Raw genomic sequence first — 16,399 nt, 5'->3', positions numbered from 1 at the left:
TACTTAAAATATGAACCCTTACAAAAATCGAGAACTCATGGCAAATTTGCCGCAAACTTACCGCAAATTCACCACTGATTACTTTCACATGCAAATGAGCTTTGCAGCAAACTTGCAACAAATTGTCTACTGTTGCCAAAGGTTTGCTGCAGGTTCACCACTACCTGTGAAGAGCTGCAAACTTCTGACAAACATTTGCATAAGAAAATAATGAGAGGCAAATTTCGGTTTGCAAGTTTACGGCTAGTTTGCCAGAACTCTAGAATTTTTGTAAGGGAAGATTTAAGTTTAACATAACCACTGTTTTTTCAGTCCAAAGATTTCAGTTAACAAAATGTTTTTGTTTCACAAAAATTTTTTTCTTCTTCAGGTAAACAGCATAACCGTTTTACACAAAAAGCAGAACAGAACTGAGCCACAATGACTCGATCAAATGTTGATGCTAATGTATTAAGAGTTTAACTGTTGGCCTGATTCTGAGGAAGATTCAGCTTCGTAAAATTGAGCAATTCTTATCTGATCGAACTAACGTTATTGTGACATTACTTCTGTTTATCATTTAAATACAATGTGTAAAATTTAAAAACTATTTTGTGTACTTTACAGCTCAGATACAGACAAGAAAAGCATTCCGACATATTCAAATGGGGTAAAATGTTATGGGCATCTTTGTTCTACATCTGGTTGGCATGGCAACAAACATTGTGGAGTTGCTTGCATTTGTGATTTAAAATGCTTACACTAAATGTCACAGTTCTCCACCACTGCATGGATTACATTAGTACTGAGATTTTACTTCTGCACTTTATTTGTTCCCTTTTATGCATCTAACAAACACATGCAAAACCAAATCTCTCTGTTACAATCGATCATATGAATGCAGCGCAGTTAAGCAAAATGCGAGCTTTGATTACAGCTCAGTGTGTTTCTCAGCCTGATAGGAAGTGGTTTCTCATCTGGTAATGAAGATAGCTAAGCTGCGGTTCCATGGGCCATGCAAGCAGCCGTTTTAACCTTGAGCTCAGCTTGGTGTTAAAACAAAAAACAAAAAAAACCCACTTCACTGCACTCTGTCTTAGTTAGGCAAGAGATCATAACAATAAGGAGCAACACTGAGGCTCTGCATTTCTTTTTAAAGACTGTCTCAAAACTTGATTCAGTCTTACCTGCATGTCAGTCACAAATCTATTAAAAGACTGACACGTTGTGTGGGTGTTTCCGAAAGGTGTGTACATCTCCTGTACACTGGGGACTGGAGTCGGGTTAGTGTGTTGGTGTTTGGTGTCAGACAGACCTTTAGGTTCACTTTATAGTGGATCTTTCCAGTGAAAATAAAACCACGCTCAGGTGACTCATTGAGAGTCCAGAGAAATAAAGTTGTGTTGACATCATAATGTTATATTTTCCAGCGATGGGTTATGTCATGTTATGAGTGTGTGAAAGGTGATCGAATAAATAATAAATGAAGAAGATAGGGGCACAAATTCTACGTGTTGGTGTTTCATAATACATTAAAATATACGTATGTCCCCACTTTATATTATGTGTCTTTAACTACTACATACTTTCATTTAAAGAAAATAAGCAGTTGATAGTGTACTCACTGTGCACATTTTGTACTCATTCAACGAAAGTTGCGAGATTCGCACTTGCTGCAACCAAGGTTGGGGTGCAGCAAAGGTTAGGGGTAGGGACAACAGTGTAATTACAGATGTAATTACAGATGTTAATATATGTAAAGTGTGTCCAACTATATTTTAATAATAAAAAAAACAAGCTTTCTTTAGGTGGATGAAGTATTTGAAGTATTCATAGTCTACAGAAGAAGAGCAGAGAACAATGGTCTGTTTCTCTCTGCTAATCACTCTCTCTTCACTATATTGTGTCTAATAGTGAATTCAAGTTTGGTGAGCCAGACCTGTTGCCCACAGCCCTCAGGGTAAAAACCATGTAGGTAGACAAAACCACAGAACCACAGCTAAGAGCTGCAAATGCCTGGGAGGAGCTTGCACATCTAATCAGTATATAGCAAATTGATGCAATTTCAGTACACAAAGACTCTCAAATTTGCACAAGCTTATATCGAACTACCAAATTCTCTGGTAAAATGTCAGAGGACGCAGCAGGGCACCAGAGAGGACACAGACTGTCCAATGTCATTACATTTCAGAGACATGTAAAAGTTTGCTCTGAAGAGAAAGGCTTGAGACAGAAATGAATATACTCTCATAAAAGGTGAGATTTAGTTTCGAATGCAAAACCCCCAGCTTATTTCTGTCTCAGGAAGGAAAGCCACACATTTTTATGCACTGATATGAAACGCCACTAATGACATACTAAGCTAATTTTTAAAATAATTCTTCCTGCATGGGAAACACAGCATTCATTTTCAGACAGCAGCATTTCCTCCAAACAGATCACACACATATTTCACTTCTCTCTTCCATCCAGTAAATCTTACTAATATAATCATTCCCTCAAATCAGACCAAACACACAGCATTTCAAATCACATCTAACACATTTTTGGCCATATTTACTGTAATGTTTAAGCTGCAGGAATTTCATGTCAATCAGTCGAAACTCACTGTAAATATGATGAAAAAACACACACACACAAAAACACTATTTGTTGAAAAGTTTATAGATAAGAAAGGATTTTTTTAGTGCAGCTGCTTCGTTCTTCTAACCCTTACACCCTGTCTACACCGGACATGAGTGGTGAGTCGCGTCACAAACAATAAAACCCCATTATAATCAATGATGCTGTCTACACTGGAGGCATCCGTTGTGGCGCATCCGTCACTCTGATAGTAAACGGGTGTCTAGTTCCATTGTTAGAATGTCGATGCGTGGCGTCAACAGACGCGCACGGTATAGACAGGGTGTTAAATGGACACCTCGGGTCTTTAGTGACCCGGGACCTAATTTTACCCCTGTACTTCATCCATTTTTTGGAGTTGCACTTTCATAAATTATATTTTTTATGATTATACTATCACAGGATATCTATTTCTTTATTACAAGACAAATGAGTACTATATTTATAAAAAAATTAATAAAAAAAAAATATATATCAAGTTGATTATCTGTGCAACAATGAATTATCAACAATGATGAATTATCAGTATCTCATATGCGTGTACACATGCATATTATACAGTACATGCTATTTCTTACTCAAGGTGGCACTGTTGTTTCAGTGATTGACTTCATTTACCTTTGACATTGCTATTGGAAGTAAAATATAGCAAGTACAACAAATGAAGAGTATGATTTGACTATTGTCATTTGGGTGTTCTACTGAAATGACGTAAGCTGTGCATCTATTTAGACTCAATAAGTGCCTGAGAAAATACATGTGTAACTTATGTGTAGCTTATGTGTTATGTGCAGCTCAATATGTGCTTGACAGCCAGTTGCCTCTCAGTTGCGTCTTATTGAACATAAGCCAATCATTGGCCTACAGTTCACAGCAATCCATTTTGCAATTGAATTTATCAGTCAGTCCGAGATTTATTATGAGGGCTTGTCTAAGGAGCCGCCAATGTACACCTGCGTCAGACGGATGTTTTTGGAGCGTCTCACTTTGGTTGCGTCACGTCATAAACATACCATTTTTAGGTCACTGTGTCAAGTTAAACATAGTTTAATACTTAAAAAAACACGTCTTGAGATCCCCAGTTCGGATTTACACTCCATCAAGCTGTGTTTTGAATGCAAGAATGCGTCCTTGTGTTGTGCTTGTGCTGTTTGCTGAAGGGTTGGTTTGTTCACTAAGTAAGCTGTGCGTTGCCTATAGAGCTGAAGTTTCGCTTACTGCCCACTGGAGGAAACAGGGGGTACTTCAAGCTTGAACTGCTCAGGAATATAATTAAATCGCACTGAATATAATGCGTTAAATTAACAGCCCTAATAAAAATATTGTTTATTCTATATTTTCTAATTGTCTTGAAAATATGTAAAAAACTAAGTCACTATCTATTTTGTAGATCCATTTGTGATAGATATAAGTGCCCGAATATGTAAGAGTGTTTGGTGTAATTCTCATGCATTTAAGGGTTAAACACGCTGCTTGGGTCCATCAACTCCAAAATTATTTGCTGACAACTTTTAAAATAAATTTCTAAGTCCTTGCCACAACTTTAATCACACCATACCAAAGAAAGCTTTTAATTATTAAGTGCATCCTCTGCAGTAAGTGCCTTTTTGCTATCCATCAAGTCAGTTCACTGATAGAATGTAAGATCACATGAGATCACAGCAAAATGTAAACGGCATACATACAATGGATAATCGGGGAGCAGTATAAAAAGATTTGTGTTGGAGTGGCTGCACTGTGCTCTGCTGTATTGGAATGAACATGGACTGTGCTGTGTTGTGCTATAGAGAGAATTTGCTTGGTTGGATTGGAATCTAAATAGATTATGCTGTGTTGTGCTGGGCTGTGGAGAGACTGCTGAGCTGGATTGGACTGATAGGATGTAATGTGTTGTGCTGGGCTTGAGTGTTTTTTGTGCTTATTTGTACCTGAATCTCAAGCTCAGAGATCTGCTGCTGAAGCTCAGCCATGGCAGCTATATTGTCAGCTTCTCTCAGTCTCACTGCCATTACCTCTTCCTTATTCTGTTTGAGAGATAGAAAAAGAGAAGTACTGTGAACAGGAACATATTTGGGGGAAAAAAATGGCCGGCTTTTATTAAATAGCTTCTTTTGAAAGTTTAGCTGACAACTATGAGAGTACAAACACACTCAGCATTAATGTCCCTCTCTTGAAAATAGGAACTTCTGGACACTATTTAAAGGTAAGTAATTAAAAAGAAAATTCAACTAAATCATAGAGAGTTTGAAAAATGTTTTATTACAAAGGTTTTAATTGAGTGATTGATAATGAATATCTAAAAGCATTTTACTATAAATATGCATTTGAAAAATAAATGTTTTTTTTTTTTTGCCCCAGGCTACAGGGTAGACAGTGACTACTTAGTTGATTTTATGGAAATCACCTTCACCTTGCACTCTATTTCAGCCTGTTTCCGTTTCGTCTCCTGCAGCTCAGCATGCAGCGTCTTATTCTGATGGGTCAAAACCTGCAGTCGCTCATGTAGATTCCGTGCCTCCTGTTCTGCACGTCGCAGCTGATTATTATGTATGTGATTCTGTATTTGGGTGAAAGAAATAGTATGCTCAGGACTCAACCTGTATCTTAGTGTTACTAAGAAAGAGCGCAGTCTAAACCCTGAATAGTGAAGGACATGAAGTCACATCATATGGGCCAGGCATTTAACAACTGAAATCTGCAGCCATAAAGCAGTGCTTCAGTACAAACACAGCCCATCATGTGCGAGTACATCAACTTCAGTCACTCTGTCTCCCTCTACTGGCCATAAAACAAGCCCTCGATACAAAAAAATATATAGAAATGAGCGGTGTACCTACTCAGAATAATTTTCTCTCTAAGGTCAGTGGTCGGCAGCACTTATTTTTAAGTTTAAATAATGTCAATTTCAAGGTGCACTCAGTAATATTTGTAGACACCTAGCAATACAAAAACAGAAGTTCTCAGTTACCGATTGCATTACCGAAAATTCTCTTTTCACATTCTGCCATGATTATTTCATGGAAAGCTCCTAATTACAGGGTTTTTTTTTTTAGATAAAATGAGTAATATGCGGATTCTTCTAAAAATCTTCGTTTGTGTTTTTCAGAAGAAAGTCATACACATCTGGGATGGCATGAGGGTGAGTAAATAATGAGAAAATTTTCATTTTTGGGTGAACGATCCCATTAATGTTGATCTTGAATCTGACAAGACTGTTTCTTAAGTTCCCCTCCAATAATCTTGAGTTTTGGGCAAATGATGACTACTGTATATGTACTATAATAACGTTCTCATGAACGTCTGACACTCGTTACCGTTTGTTCCATTTTCTTTTCTGTGCTGCATCTGTGAGTGAGAAGTGAGTGTAAGCATATCTGAGGGACGTGCAAGAGAGAAAAAGTGAACTGTGTGTCAAGACCTGGGTCTCCAGTTCCAGCATCCTCTGTCTGGTCTCTCTGAGCTCGGCCTGAGCCTCTGCCTCCCTGAGCCTCACACTCATCAGCTCATCCTGCAGTTCACTTACTGCATTCTTCCGAGGGCCATCTTTCCAGCGACCCGCCGTGCGTGCCAGATGCCTCTGTACACAACATAAAAATAAAAGTCTTACAGTCAGCATGTAATCAAAATTGACCCTACTTATTTTCTTAATGCATGTTATTGGTCTTATTGTGAACGATTCATCCATGCATATTTGTATTTTTATTAAAACAATTTGTCCTCAATATTTTTAATTAAACTGTAATAACTTGCTGATATGACTTCTCTACTAACATATGCAAGGCTGCACGGCAGTAAAACCAATGGTCAACATTTTTTAGTTATATTAAACCCCTCCCCTTCAACAAACTGTCATGTAGTAGAGCAGACAAACATGGTGTTGACTCGGAGCAAACGCAGAGATGGTAAAGAGGTGTATATTCAGCTGTTTCCCTCCCAAAACCATGTTCTCTACCCAAACTACCTTGGGTTAAAGGCCTGCTGGCTTTAATTTTAACTTGGAAGTTCCAAAAATCACTTTAAGGCCACATACAAGTAATCTATACAACTCTTGTGGTTTAATCATATCTTCAGAAGTGATATGATAGGTGTGGGTAAGAAACAGATACATTTTTAAGTAATTTTTTACCATAACTCTCTACTTTCACATTTTGAAAGTGAAAGTGGAGATTTATGGTAAAAAGGGACTTAAATATTGATCTGTTTCTCAACCACACCTATCATATCGCTTCTGAAGATAACCAATGGAGTCTTATGGATTACTTTTATGTGGCCTTTATTTGGTTTTTGGAGCTTCAAAAGACTGTTCACCATTCACTTGCATTGTAAGGACCAACAGTGCTAAGATATTCTTCTAAAAATCTTTGTTTGTGTTCTGCAGAAAAAAGAAAGTAATACACATCTGGGATGGCATGAGGATAAGTAAATGATGAGAGAATTTTTATTTTTGGGTGAACTTTCCCTTTAATACAAGTTTTTTTAAATGCAAACGGGTTAGGTTTAGGGTTATGGGGAAAAATATTATTATTTATGTTTAAAAACAACAGAACTCGATGAAAAAGTCCCCACCATGGCAGAGAAAACAAATGTGAGTGTGATTTACCTGCCAGTGCTCCTCCAGTGTTCTGACCTGCTGTCTAAGCTCTTTAAAGCCTGTCATAGCCTCTGCCTCCCTCAGTTTTACACCAATTAGCTCCTCTTGTAGACGTACCACATTATTCTCATCTGGCAGGGATGCATTTCTCTGTAATAGAGGCAAACGTACCCAAAAGTCATTATAGACAATGTAAGTAGTGAGCGCTTTAATAAAAGAATAAAAAGAGAAAATCAGATCATGAGGTAGTAAGGATTTTGGTCTAATAAAAACTTCTACGCTTTGTGTATATGTGCGTATGTGGGTCTGAGAACGATAATGAGGTGTCACAACCTTTTCCATGTCAAGGATTTTGTCCTGCATCTCTTTTAGTGCGCACTGGGACTCAGCCTCCAGCAGTCGGGCCTGCACCAGTTCTCTCTCCAACTGCAGGATGAACTCCTCAGAGTAGCGTGGGTTCCTCTCCTAAATTGGGAAAAGTGTGACAATCAAAAAGCTGTTCAAACTGAACCAGTCAGTGGGTGATTTTAATGACATCAACATCTGAACAGCCCTTATGATTAAATTCTACCCATGTGTCTCTTCATGGCTGTACTCTCACTGAGCACTTTATTAGGTACACCTGTACACCTACTTATTCATGTGATTATACGGACACGGGTCAGAAGCTTCAGTTAATGTTCACCTCAACCATGGGGGAAAAAATGCAATCTCAGTGATTTCGACCATGGCATGATTGTTGGAGCCAGAAGGGCAGATTTGAGTATTTCTGTCACTGCTGATCTCCTGGGATTTTCACTCACAACAGTCTCTAGAGTTTACTCAGAGTGGCCCCAAAAACTAAAAACAGCCAGTGAGCGACAGCTCTGCGGATGGAAACACCATGTTGATGAGAGAGGTCAACGGCCAGACTGGTTCGAGCTGATAGGAAGGCTACAGTAACTCAGATAACCACTCTGTACAATTATAGTGAGAAGAATAGCATCTCAGAATGCACAACACGTCGAACCTTGAGGCGGCTGGGCTACAACAGCAAAAGACCACATAGTATTCTTAATAAAGTTTTCAGTGTGTGTAATTACCAATGATTAAAACACACATTTGATTCCAGCCAATCTTCAGATTGTGTCAGATAGAAAAACACAGCTCTCTCCATTCAAATGTTCATAATAATAATAATAATTCCTTACATTTATATAGCGCTTTTCTAGGCACTCAAAATGCTTTACATAGTATAGGGGGACTCTCCTCAACCACCACCATGGTTGTACCAACAGCCACATTAAAGCATAATGAGATCTTAACCCAACATTATGTAAAGCAGCACTTTCCTCAAAGCATATGACACATTATCTGCTTTTTTCTGTGTTGTGCATGTATGCATTTATAATTGATGAGCCATTTTGTGCCCTTCTGTTGAGAGTGTAGATTTTATTAAACAGAGTGGCTACTCTCAAGACTACCTACAAAGAGCAAGTTATACTCATTCCTGACAACTCATGTACATGTTTCCCTTTAGCACAGTTGTGCATGCAAATGACCTCTGCTCTGCTGTTCTGATTTGCAGTCATGCATGTAAAGAGCATCATTACAAGAGCTGCCAATCTCAGCTCTGTAGTCGGTGAGATTTTGTTGCTAAGCAACACCAAGAGAATTATGTACAGCTGCCACTGCAAACTGTTGACATAAGGGACCACAAAAAAATTTCTTTTTCAGTGTTCGAAGAGCACACTCTGAGGAGGCCTGTTGTCCAAAAGGAGGTTCTGTCTATGAACTGCCCTTACCGCATATGGCTGCTGTTGCTGGAGCTGTCGGATGGTGCTTTGTGCCTGCTCCAGCTGTGCACCGGCCTCTTCATTCTGTTGTTTGACCGTGGCCAGCTCCCGCTTGACCAGGTAGTTCTCCTCCGCCTCTTGGGCTCGTGTCACCTGACCCTGACATGACCAATTATGGATGAGGGGTGAGCGCAGAGGAGGAATGGGCAGAAACGGACGCATGGATGGAGGGGAAATTAATGCTGGATCTCAAGCTCTGTTGTGGCAACATGCTGTTAGCACTTTTAGGCTTTTAATTTAACATTTAAGATTTCTTCGCCATGTACTATAAAAAGGGGGGATTATTGCAGTACACCACCAAAAATCAGGATTGCAGCCCAAAGATAATAAGCACAGTGATGCCTCTTCCCTGAAGTCAGAATTTTTCTTGTTTAAATCTTTATTGCGAGTCCCTTAGGTGTGAGATTTTTAAAGTAAATAAGGAAAATGAAGTAAAGCTAAGGACAGAACTTTAAGGGAACTTTAAAAGAAAGGACAGAGCAAAGGGAGAACAAAAGAGTGAAAATTGTACCTGAATCAATCTATCTGCCAAAGAAGCACTTTCCTAAAAACAGAGTAAATCCACAAAGGAAAGCAAACACAAGAGAGAGACCAGAGAATATTACAACATAGAACAAAACAATAAGATTGATTTGACAGAAAACGCTGTTCTTTTTCATACCCCTACATTAAAATATATTGCACAGTTGGTGTTCTAGATGAACATCTACAAATGCAACTTTCCAACAGTCACAGTGGGGTGGGGTAGAAAAAAAAACATTTGGAGCATGGTGGTTTTGATGTGGCAATGGAAACAATGACAGATGTAATAAAGCAAGATTGTGACACCACAAGGTGAAAAGTTTAAAAGGAGGCCAAGCAGAGGACAGATTAAGCACAAGTAGTGTAAGAATTAACGGAATTAATGTAAACAGAATCTACCGTATGTTAAACCCAGTGCGTCCGATGTGTTAGTGTGAAAGGTTTTTATGATAAATGCAGAGCGGCCCAGGGTTATGTATAAGGAACTATTTTAGGTGTTTCAACTAATGCTTCATTTGAGTACAAAAGTTCCATGCTGAGAGGTGATGGAGGTGGTTTACGGCAATGTATTGTGGTTTTTTCTTTCTTTTAATGGACAGAACCAAGGGCTTTCTGTCTTTTTCATGCATGACACAAACATGCTGTAACAAGCAGAGAATAATCCAACATGCACCACTGCAGGTTCTGGTTTTCAGCATGCTGCGTTCGGTCAGCCAACCACTTTGGCCTTAAATTAGTCCATGTAGTGAAGGAGCATTTCAAACCCATGTGCACAGCCGAAAGACTGGGCGATTATTCTTTTTGTACTCTTGGTGTTTACTTACCTTCATAGCACATAATAAGCAAGTAATAAATCTCCAACAACTTTTCCAATGCCATACACAAGAGACAGCCAGATATTATACACCCTATCAGGTGCACACACATTTGTTATTGGTGATACCAAAGCATAGTGATGACGGACAGCAAGGAGATGAGTCATGGACTAGTTCAAGATCAGCAAATATGGGAAAAGATGGTGGAGTATTGATGTGTTTGTTTGGTTTATGATTTGTTAGACAGAACTAGGCTTCACCCCTTATTTAAGCTCCATACTGTGATCACTCACTTTCTCCAGAGTGTCTATTCGCTGCTTCAGGAGTCTGTTCTCTGTGCGTAGTCTCTGTAATAGAATGATGGCATAAACAGTTTCAGGCGGCAAGACATCAACCAATAAGTATGATCAGAATAACTAAAGTAATTAGAATGTACAAGACGGTGAACAACTTGTTAACCATAAAGTACTAGTGCTTAGTTTTGTTTCAGTTAAATTCATGTGAATGTCGAAGCATGTACTATGTCGTTAAAATGTTTGGAGAAAATGATGATTCATTAAAATGATGAAATGATGATTGAAATGAAAAATGAATAAGACAAGAATTTTAAACTTTTATTTAGAGAAGCATCATGCAAGCATGCGAGTTAAAGGCGGGGAAAACTCACCTTAATTTCTACCTGTTCCTCCATCTCCTTGGATTTGATTGTAGTGTATTCCTTCTCCAATCTGAAAATAAAGGGATAAAGCAAACCTCCATGTTTAAAAACATACTAAGAAAGAAAAGATTCATTCATGTTTAACCTTATTGCACACAGACTCACTTTTTCATTTTCTTGGCATTGTACCTAACTTGATATGCAGCCTGAATAACTTTGTCGGGTCCACTGTCCAGCTGGGGAGGGATGGCCTTCTGAAAGTACTGCAGGAGAGAGTGTGAATATCAAAAATGAGAATTATTCTGTTCACCATGTTTTAATAAGTGAAAAAGAGGGACAAAAATGGCTGCATTATTTGCAAACCAATCATTTACTCAGTGAAACTCAATTTACTTTCTTCAAACTTGTATTTTGCTTGTCAAATTACTTTATTGCAAATTTATACACCTAAATAAATATTTAAAAATTATGTAATAGTGGAGAAGCTCTTATATAAACAAGCATAACCTAGCATAAGTAGATAGAATTAAGCAGAAAATAATCAAATAGAACCAAGCAGAGAGGAAAATTTAATTATAGATATCACACCTGCAACATCCCCTCCATGTCCAACTGCATGAGCTCTGCCTGATTCATCTGAAGGATGGCCATCCCCACACGAAACACTATCTCTAAACCCTGTAATGACACCTACTGGTGAGAACTCAAGTCTAAAAATGAATTGCACTAGTACTGTAAATCCAACAGAGGGCAATCACAGACAACTAAAATACACAGGCATGCTACATCTTCGATTAGCTTAGGGTCACATACAAAACGCATTATTACATTGTGTTAAAATAGGCAGAGGCTATTTGCATAGATGTTATCTGTACTAAGAGGAAATGGAAATAGATGCTATTTGCACACCTAACAGTATAGGGGCATCACTGCAGCATGTTTATTGTGTTTATTTAGTGTCCCACAGACACCCTACACCTAACACCTTACCTTAAAAAAAAAAATTACCTTGTTTTTACTATAGTAACCATAGTATCACCATGTTATTTTGTAGTAACTTCATAGTAACCACAAAATTAAACATGGTAACTATATTAACAAAATATTACTGTAGTACCACTATGGTTAATTGCATTAAAACGGTGGCTTCTGCCAAAAAACAGTTACTACAATATTACTACAATAAAACCATGGTTAAATTTACCCGAATCAAACCTTTCTCTCAACTACCATCCTTCACCGTGACCAGATCATTGCAAGGAAATCAACCTTTATATTTTTTTTAATATTTATTATTATAAGTAGTATTAAAGGAAATATTAAGAGTGGAGACAGGAAACAGGATGGGAAAAAGGGGGACAAAGGCGGAATCGAACCCAGGTCGTCCGCACGAGCTAGTCCCATCCACACCATTGTTGGGCAGTGGTAGCTCAGCGGTTAAGGCTCTGGGTTACTGATCAGAAGGTCGGGGGTTCAAGCCCCAGCACCGCCAAGATGCCACTGTTGGGCCCTTGAGCAAGGCCCTTGACCCTATCTGCTCCAGGGGCGCTGTATCATGGCTGACCCTGCACTCTGACCCCAGTCTAGCTGGGATATGTGAAAAAGAAGAATTTCACTGTATATGTGCAAATGTATATGTGTGATAAATAAAGAAAATTATTATTATTAATTATTATTATTATTATTGTTACACCTAACACAGCCTCGCATAGCCAGACCTATGACTGTGGCATAGGTCTGGGGTCTATAGCCACTTTAATTGGTCAAGAATTGCCCATTTAGACAGGTAAAGCCATCTAACAGACATGTAAAGTAACCAATCACAGTCGATTTTGTCATTAAGGGGATTTAGGGGCAGGGATATCAGAGATTTATCCAACCATAAGAAAAGACCCGACATGGAGAAAAAATTATTTATATAATGCCGCGCGAGTCTCCGCGAGCAATTGCATAAAAACCACACGAGAGGATAGCAGAAAATGTACAGCACAGAAAACCTCATTATAGTGAATTTCACAGATTTAAACAAAGCAGAAAATGCATCTCTGCTCGTGGATATTCACTTTTCTTTCTGCTACTTGCCTCAAACGAAACTCTGAATATCTTTTTTTTTCTCTCCCCTTTTCTCCCCAATTTGGAATGCCCAATTCCTACTGCGCTCTAAGTCCTCGTGGTGGCGTAGTGACTCGCCTCAATCCGGGTGGCGGAGGATGAATCTCAGTTGCCTCCACGTCTGAGTCTGTAAATCCTTGCATCTTATCACGTGGCTTGTTGAGCACGTTACCGCGGAGACACAGTGCGTGTGGAGGCTTCACGCTATTCTCCGCGGCATCCACGCACATCTCACCACGCGCCCCACTGAGAGCGAGAACCACTTTATAGCGACCACGAGGAGGTTACCCAATGTGACTCTACCCTCCCTAGCAACCGGGCCAATTTGGTTGCTTAGGAGACCTGGCTGGAGTCACTCAGCACGCCCTGGATTCGAACTCGGGACTCCAGGTGTGGTAGTCAGCATCTTTACTCGCTGAGCTACCCAGTCCCCCTTAACTCTTTGAACTCAAAGATCTGATGTCACTAACCTGGCAAACTTCTGCAAATTATGTGATTATGAGAGAGATGGTTACCTCACACATGAATATGTCAAATATCCTAGTGGCAACAGGAAGGGGAAAGGAGGTGAGGAAGATAGTGAGGAACCAGGAGGAAGCATACATAGAGGTGTGAAAACTCTGGGCCTGGAAGTGCACATGGAGCTCTGGGAGCTGCTCCTAAAGGGAAAGGAGAACCAAAATAGACCATTAACCCCAGAATTATTTGCGATTCATTATATACAGTAATTTTATTCTACAGATTTAAAGACAAGAGATCTGACAGCATAATGTTTCTAAACACATTTATGATGGGCCAACCAAATGTCAAAGTTTGGTGGATAGTCACAGACCTGAATCATACATTCAAACTGATACATGCAGAGGCCCAATTCAGCCATACTGGGTTTAAAGAGTTCTCTCAACCGGTAGTCCTGCATCAGTTTCACAAACACACAGAAAGCCTCCTCTTCTGGCATCTGCGAAAAGACATTTATACATCACAATCACAGAATGGCAATACACTGCTAAATGAATGTAGAACAATTTCACATTACACGTTCTGAAATAAATGATTATTAAAAAAATTTGATTCACAGAATGTCATAAAAAAAAAAAAATAAAAAAAAAAAACGATTACTGCATTTAAAAAATCATAATAAAATTCTGTATAAAAGTATAACCCATTCTGACAGTGTTAATACCTGCATAAGAAGAAGGCCGACAATAAAAGCACTCCCCTGACAGTAGCCCACCTCTCTATCAACCAGAGAGTAAGCCTTTGAACACAAAAGAGAACAGAAAATATTTCACCAATAAAAGAGAACTAAAGATATTTATGCTTACTATAATTTAAAACCTTTAACAACAGTCAAAAAGACAATACTGAAACCTTGGAATATATACATTCTAGAGTTTCCGCTGAGAAATCTTGGCCAACGTGTCTGGGTATGATAAAATTTGCCTGGCAATTTGGAAAAAACCTTGTCATCAAATTTTGGTGTTTACTTTGCGCTGCGATGGACTATGCATAATAATGCAATAGGCTATAATAATGAAACAATCAAGTTAAATGAATGATAAAAGTTTGTTCATTATAGCTGTCATGGTATTAGCGTCTAATTTAAATAAAAACAAAACATTCAACAAGGGGCAAAGCAAAAAAACTAACCTGCACTTTGCCATTTCTTTTCATTTACAAATAAATATTAAAATAACAAATAATTAGGTTATGTCATATAATTTCTCGTCTTGGCTAATTTCCTTGGATCTTTATTTTTATAACTAAATTCCTCCAATTTTTCATGGCACAGAAGCGTTTTGCTGCCAAAGTGAAGTTAAATGTGTCCAGTGTTTCAATACAACTTGACAGCCTGGTGTTCTTCTCCACCAAAAGATGGCAACACAAGGCTGTTTTAATGTAGGCTAATTCTAAAGCGAGAAGCTTCTCACTGCGGGCACGAAGCATGGGAATAACGGCTGCATTTGCATGTGTGGGATACAACGCGCTTTAGTTGCAGATTAGGACTTTGCAAGTTCCAGGAATGTTTAAACATCCATGGCAGCGTAGCGTTCTTATCATCGGAAGTCGGCACACTGTGCACTTGTGGCATCAAGGGGCTGCTGATATATCGTGTTAATATTTTTACCGGATATTGTGTCCAAAAATGTTTGAATTTGTCGGACATTAGGACATTTTAACAGTAAAAATATGGTAATTACTGGCTAACGGAAATCCTGATACACTCACTGAGCACTTTATTAGAAACACCTGTACATGATAATGTGATTATCTAATCAGCCAATCGTGTGCCAGCAGTGCAATACATACAATCATTCAGATACGGGTCAGGAGCTTCAGTTAATTCAGTTGTTGGTGCCAGATGGGCTGGTCTGAGTATTTCTGTCACTGCTGATCTCCTGGGATTTTCACACACAACATTCTGTAAAGTTTACTCAGAATGGTGCCAAAAACAAATATAGCAAGCAATCATCGGGTCCAAGCACGTATGGCCAGGACATGGCCAAAATAAACACAGCTGTTTTTGTATAAAATTTCTTCCAAAATATTTCACAATAATATCACAGTTGCAAAATTAGAATTTTATTAGAATGAAAACAGAATGACGATAGTAGTAGTAGAAGAAGATGAAAAGATTTTGGACTGCTGGACATCAGCACATTACAAGAGCAAAAAGCTAAATCAAAGAGGATTTAAGGATTTTTAGTCTTGGCACTCCATCTAGTGGACAAAATCGGTAATACATTCTTCAGATTAACGTTTTTATTGGTTTCTCCACAAGCATGACACATAACAAAACAAAACATTCATGTACAGAGTCAACCATTATCCCCCTTAAACCCATTATTTCCCTTCCCCCATCCCAATCCCCAACCCCACCCCCAACTATCATCACATGCAAAAAAAGTTATATATATATATATAAAAATAAAAAAAGAACAAATAATAATAATAAACACATTTAAAACTATAAGTCCCTCTCCACTGCCCCTCCCCGAGAGCCCTCCAAAAAGTCCATATAGCTGCCCCACTTTTTATTGAACAACTCCCAGTTGCCTAGCTTTCTATGCGACACCTCCTCAAATGCCGCCACCCTGCCCATCTCTGTGCACCACTCCAGAAATGAGGGCACTCCATCCCCTAAGGATGACCTGTCTGCTGATCATAACACTGGCTAGGACCCAATTTTTTATGTACATATCCCCTATATTAATGACCGCACCATCGGCTAAAATACCCCCTGTCTAGTCTGGGGCAAAATAAA

At 38.8% G+C, this 16,399-nt stretch overlaps 1 protein-coding gene and 1 long non-coding RNA gene across 8 annotated transcripts in view; one reads left to right on the top strand and one right to left on the bottom strand.

Annotated features, from left to right (window-relative positions):
- The window catches only part of LOC127446352 (ecotropic viral integration site 5 protein homolog), an 82,401-nt gene that overhangs the window by 11,170 nt on the left and 54,832 nt on the right, over positions 1 to 16,399 (bottom strand). For 5 of the 7 annotated variants that reach the window (XM_051707226.1, XM_051707228.1, XM_051707227.1 and 2 more), the window contains 14 exons: positions 14,318 to 14,392; positions 13,967 to 14,092; positions 13,650 to 13,793; positions 11,611 to 11,700; positions 11,188 to 11,285; positions 11,032 to 11,092; positions 10,658 to 10,711; positions 9,539 to 9,571; positions 8,977 to 9,126; positions 7,526 to 7,657; positions 7,202 to 7,342; positions 6,020 to 6,178; positions 5,006 to 5,158; positions 4,530 to 4,625 (listed from right to left, as the gene is read on the bottom strand). In XM_051707226.1, the coding sequence (XP_051563186.1) occupies positions 4,530 to 4,625; positions 5,006 to 5,158; positions 6,020 to 6,178; positions 7,202 to 7,342; positions 7,526 to 7,657; positions 8,977 to 9,126; positions 9,539 to 9,571; positions 10,658 to 10,711; positions 11,032 to 11,092; positions 11,188 to 11,285; positions 11,611 to 11,700; positions 13,650 to 13,793; positions 13,967 to 14,092; positions 14,318 to 14,392 (1,512 nt within the window). The remainder of the gene's footprint in view (positions 1 to 4,529; positions 4,626 to 5,005; positions 5,159 to 6,019; positions 6,179 to 7,201; positions 7,343 to 7,525; positions 7,658 to 8,976; positions 9,127 to 9,538; positions 9,572 to 10,657; positions 10,712 to 11,031; positions 11,093 to 11,187; positions 11,286 to 11,610; positions 11,701 to 13,649; positions 13,794 to 13,966; positions 14,093 to 14,317; positions 14,393 to 16,399) is intronic. The other 2 variants (XM_051707225.1, XM_051707229.1) reach the window with 2 other exon arrangements.
- On the top strand, positions 4,645 to 5,148 carry LOC127446373 (uncharacterized). Its single transcript, XR_007898206.1, has 2 exons — positions 4,645 to 4,804; positions 5,054 to 5,148. It is a non-coding gene; the product is annotated as an uncharacterized LOC127446373 (long non-coding RNA).

This window comes from Myxocyprinus asiaticus, chromosome 9 (genome assembly GCF_019703515.2).
Source record: "Myxocyprinus asiaticus isolate MX2 ecotype Aquarium Trade chromosome 9, UBuf_Myxa_2, whole genome shotgun sequence".
Lineage (NCBI taxonomy): Eukaryota > Metazoa > Chordata > Actinopteri > Cypriniformes > Catostomidae > Myxocyprinus > Myxocyprinus asiaticus.
Note: the sequence above shows the minus strand (reverse complement) of the source record. Positions and strands in the feature narration are given on the sequence as shown.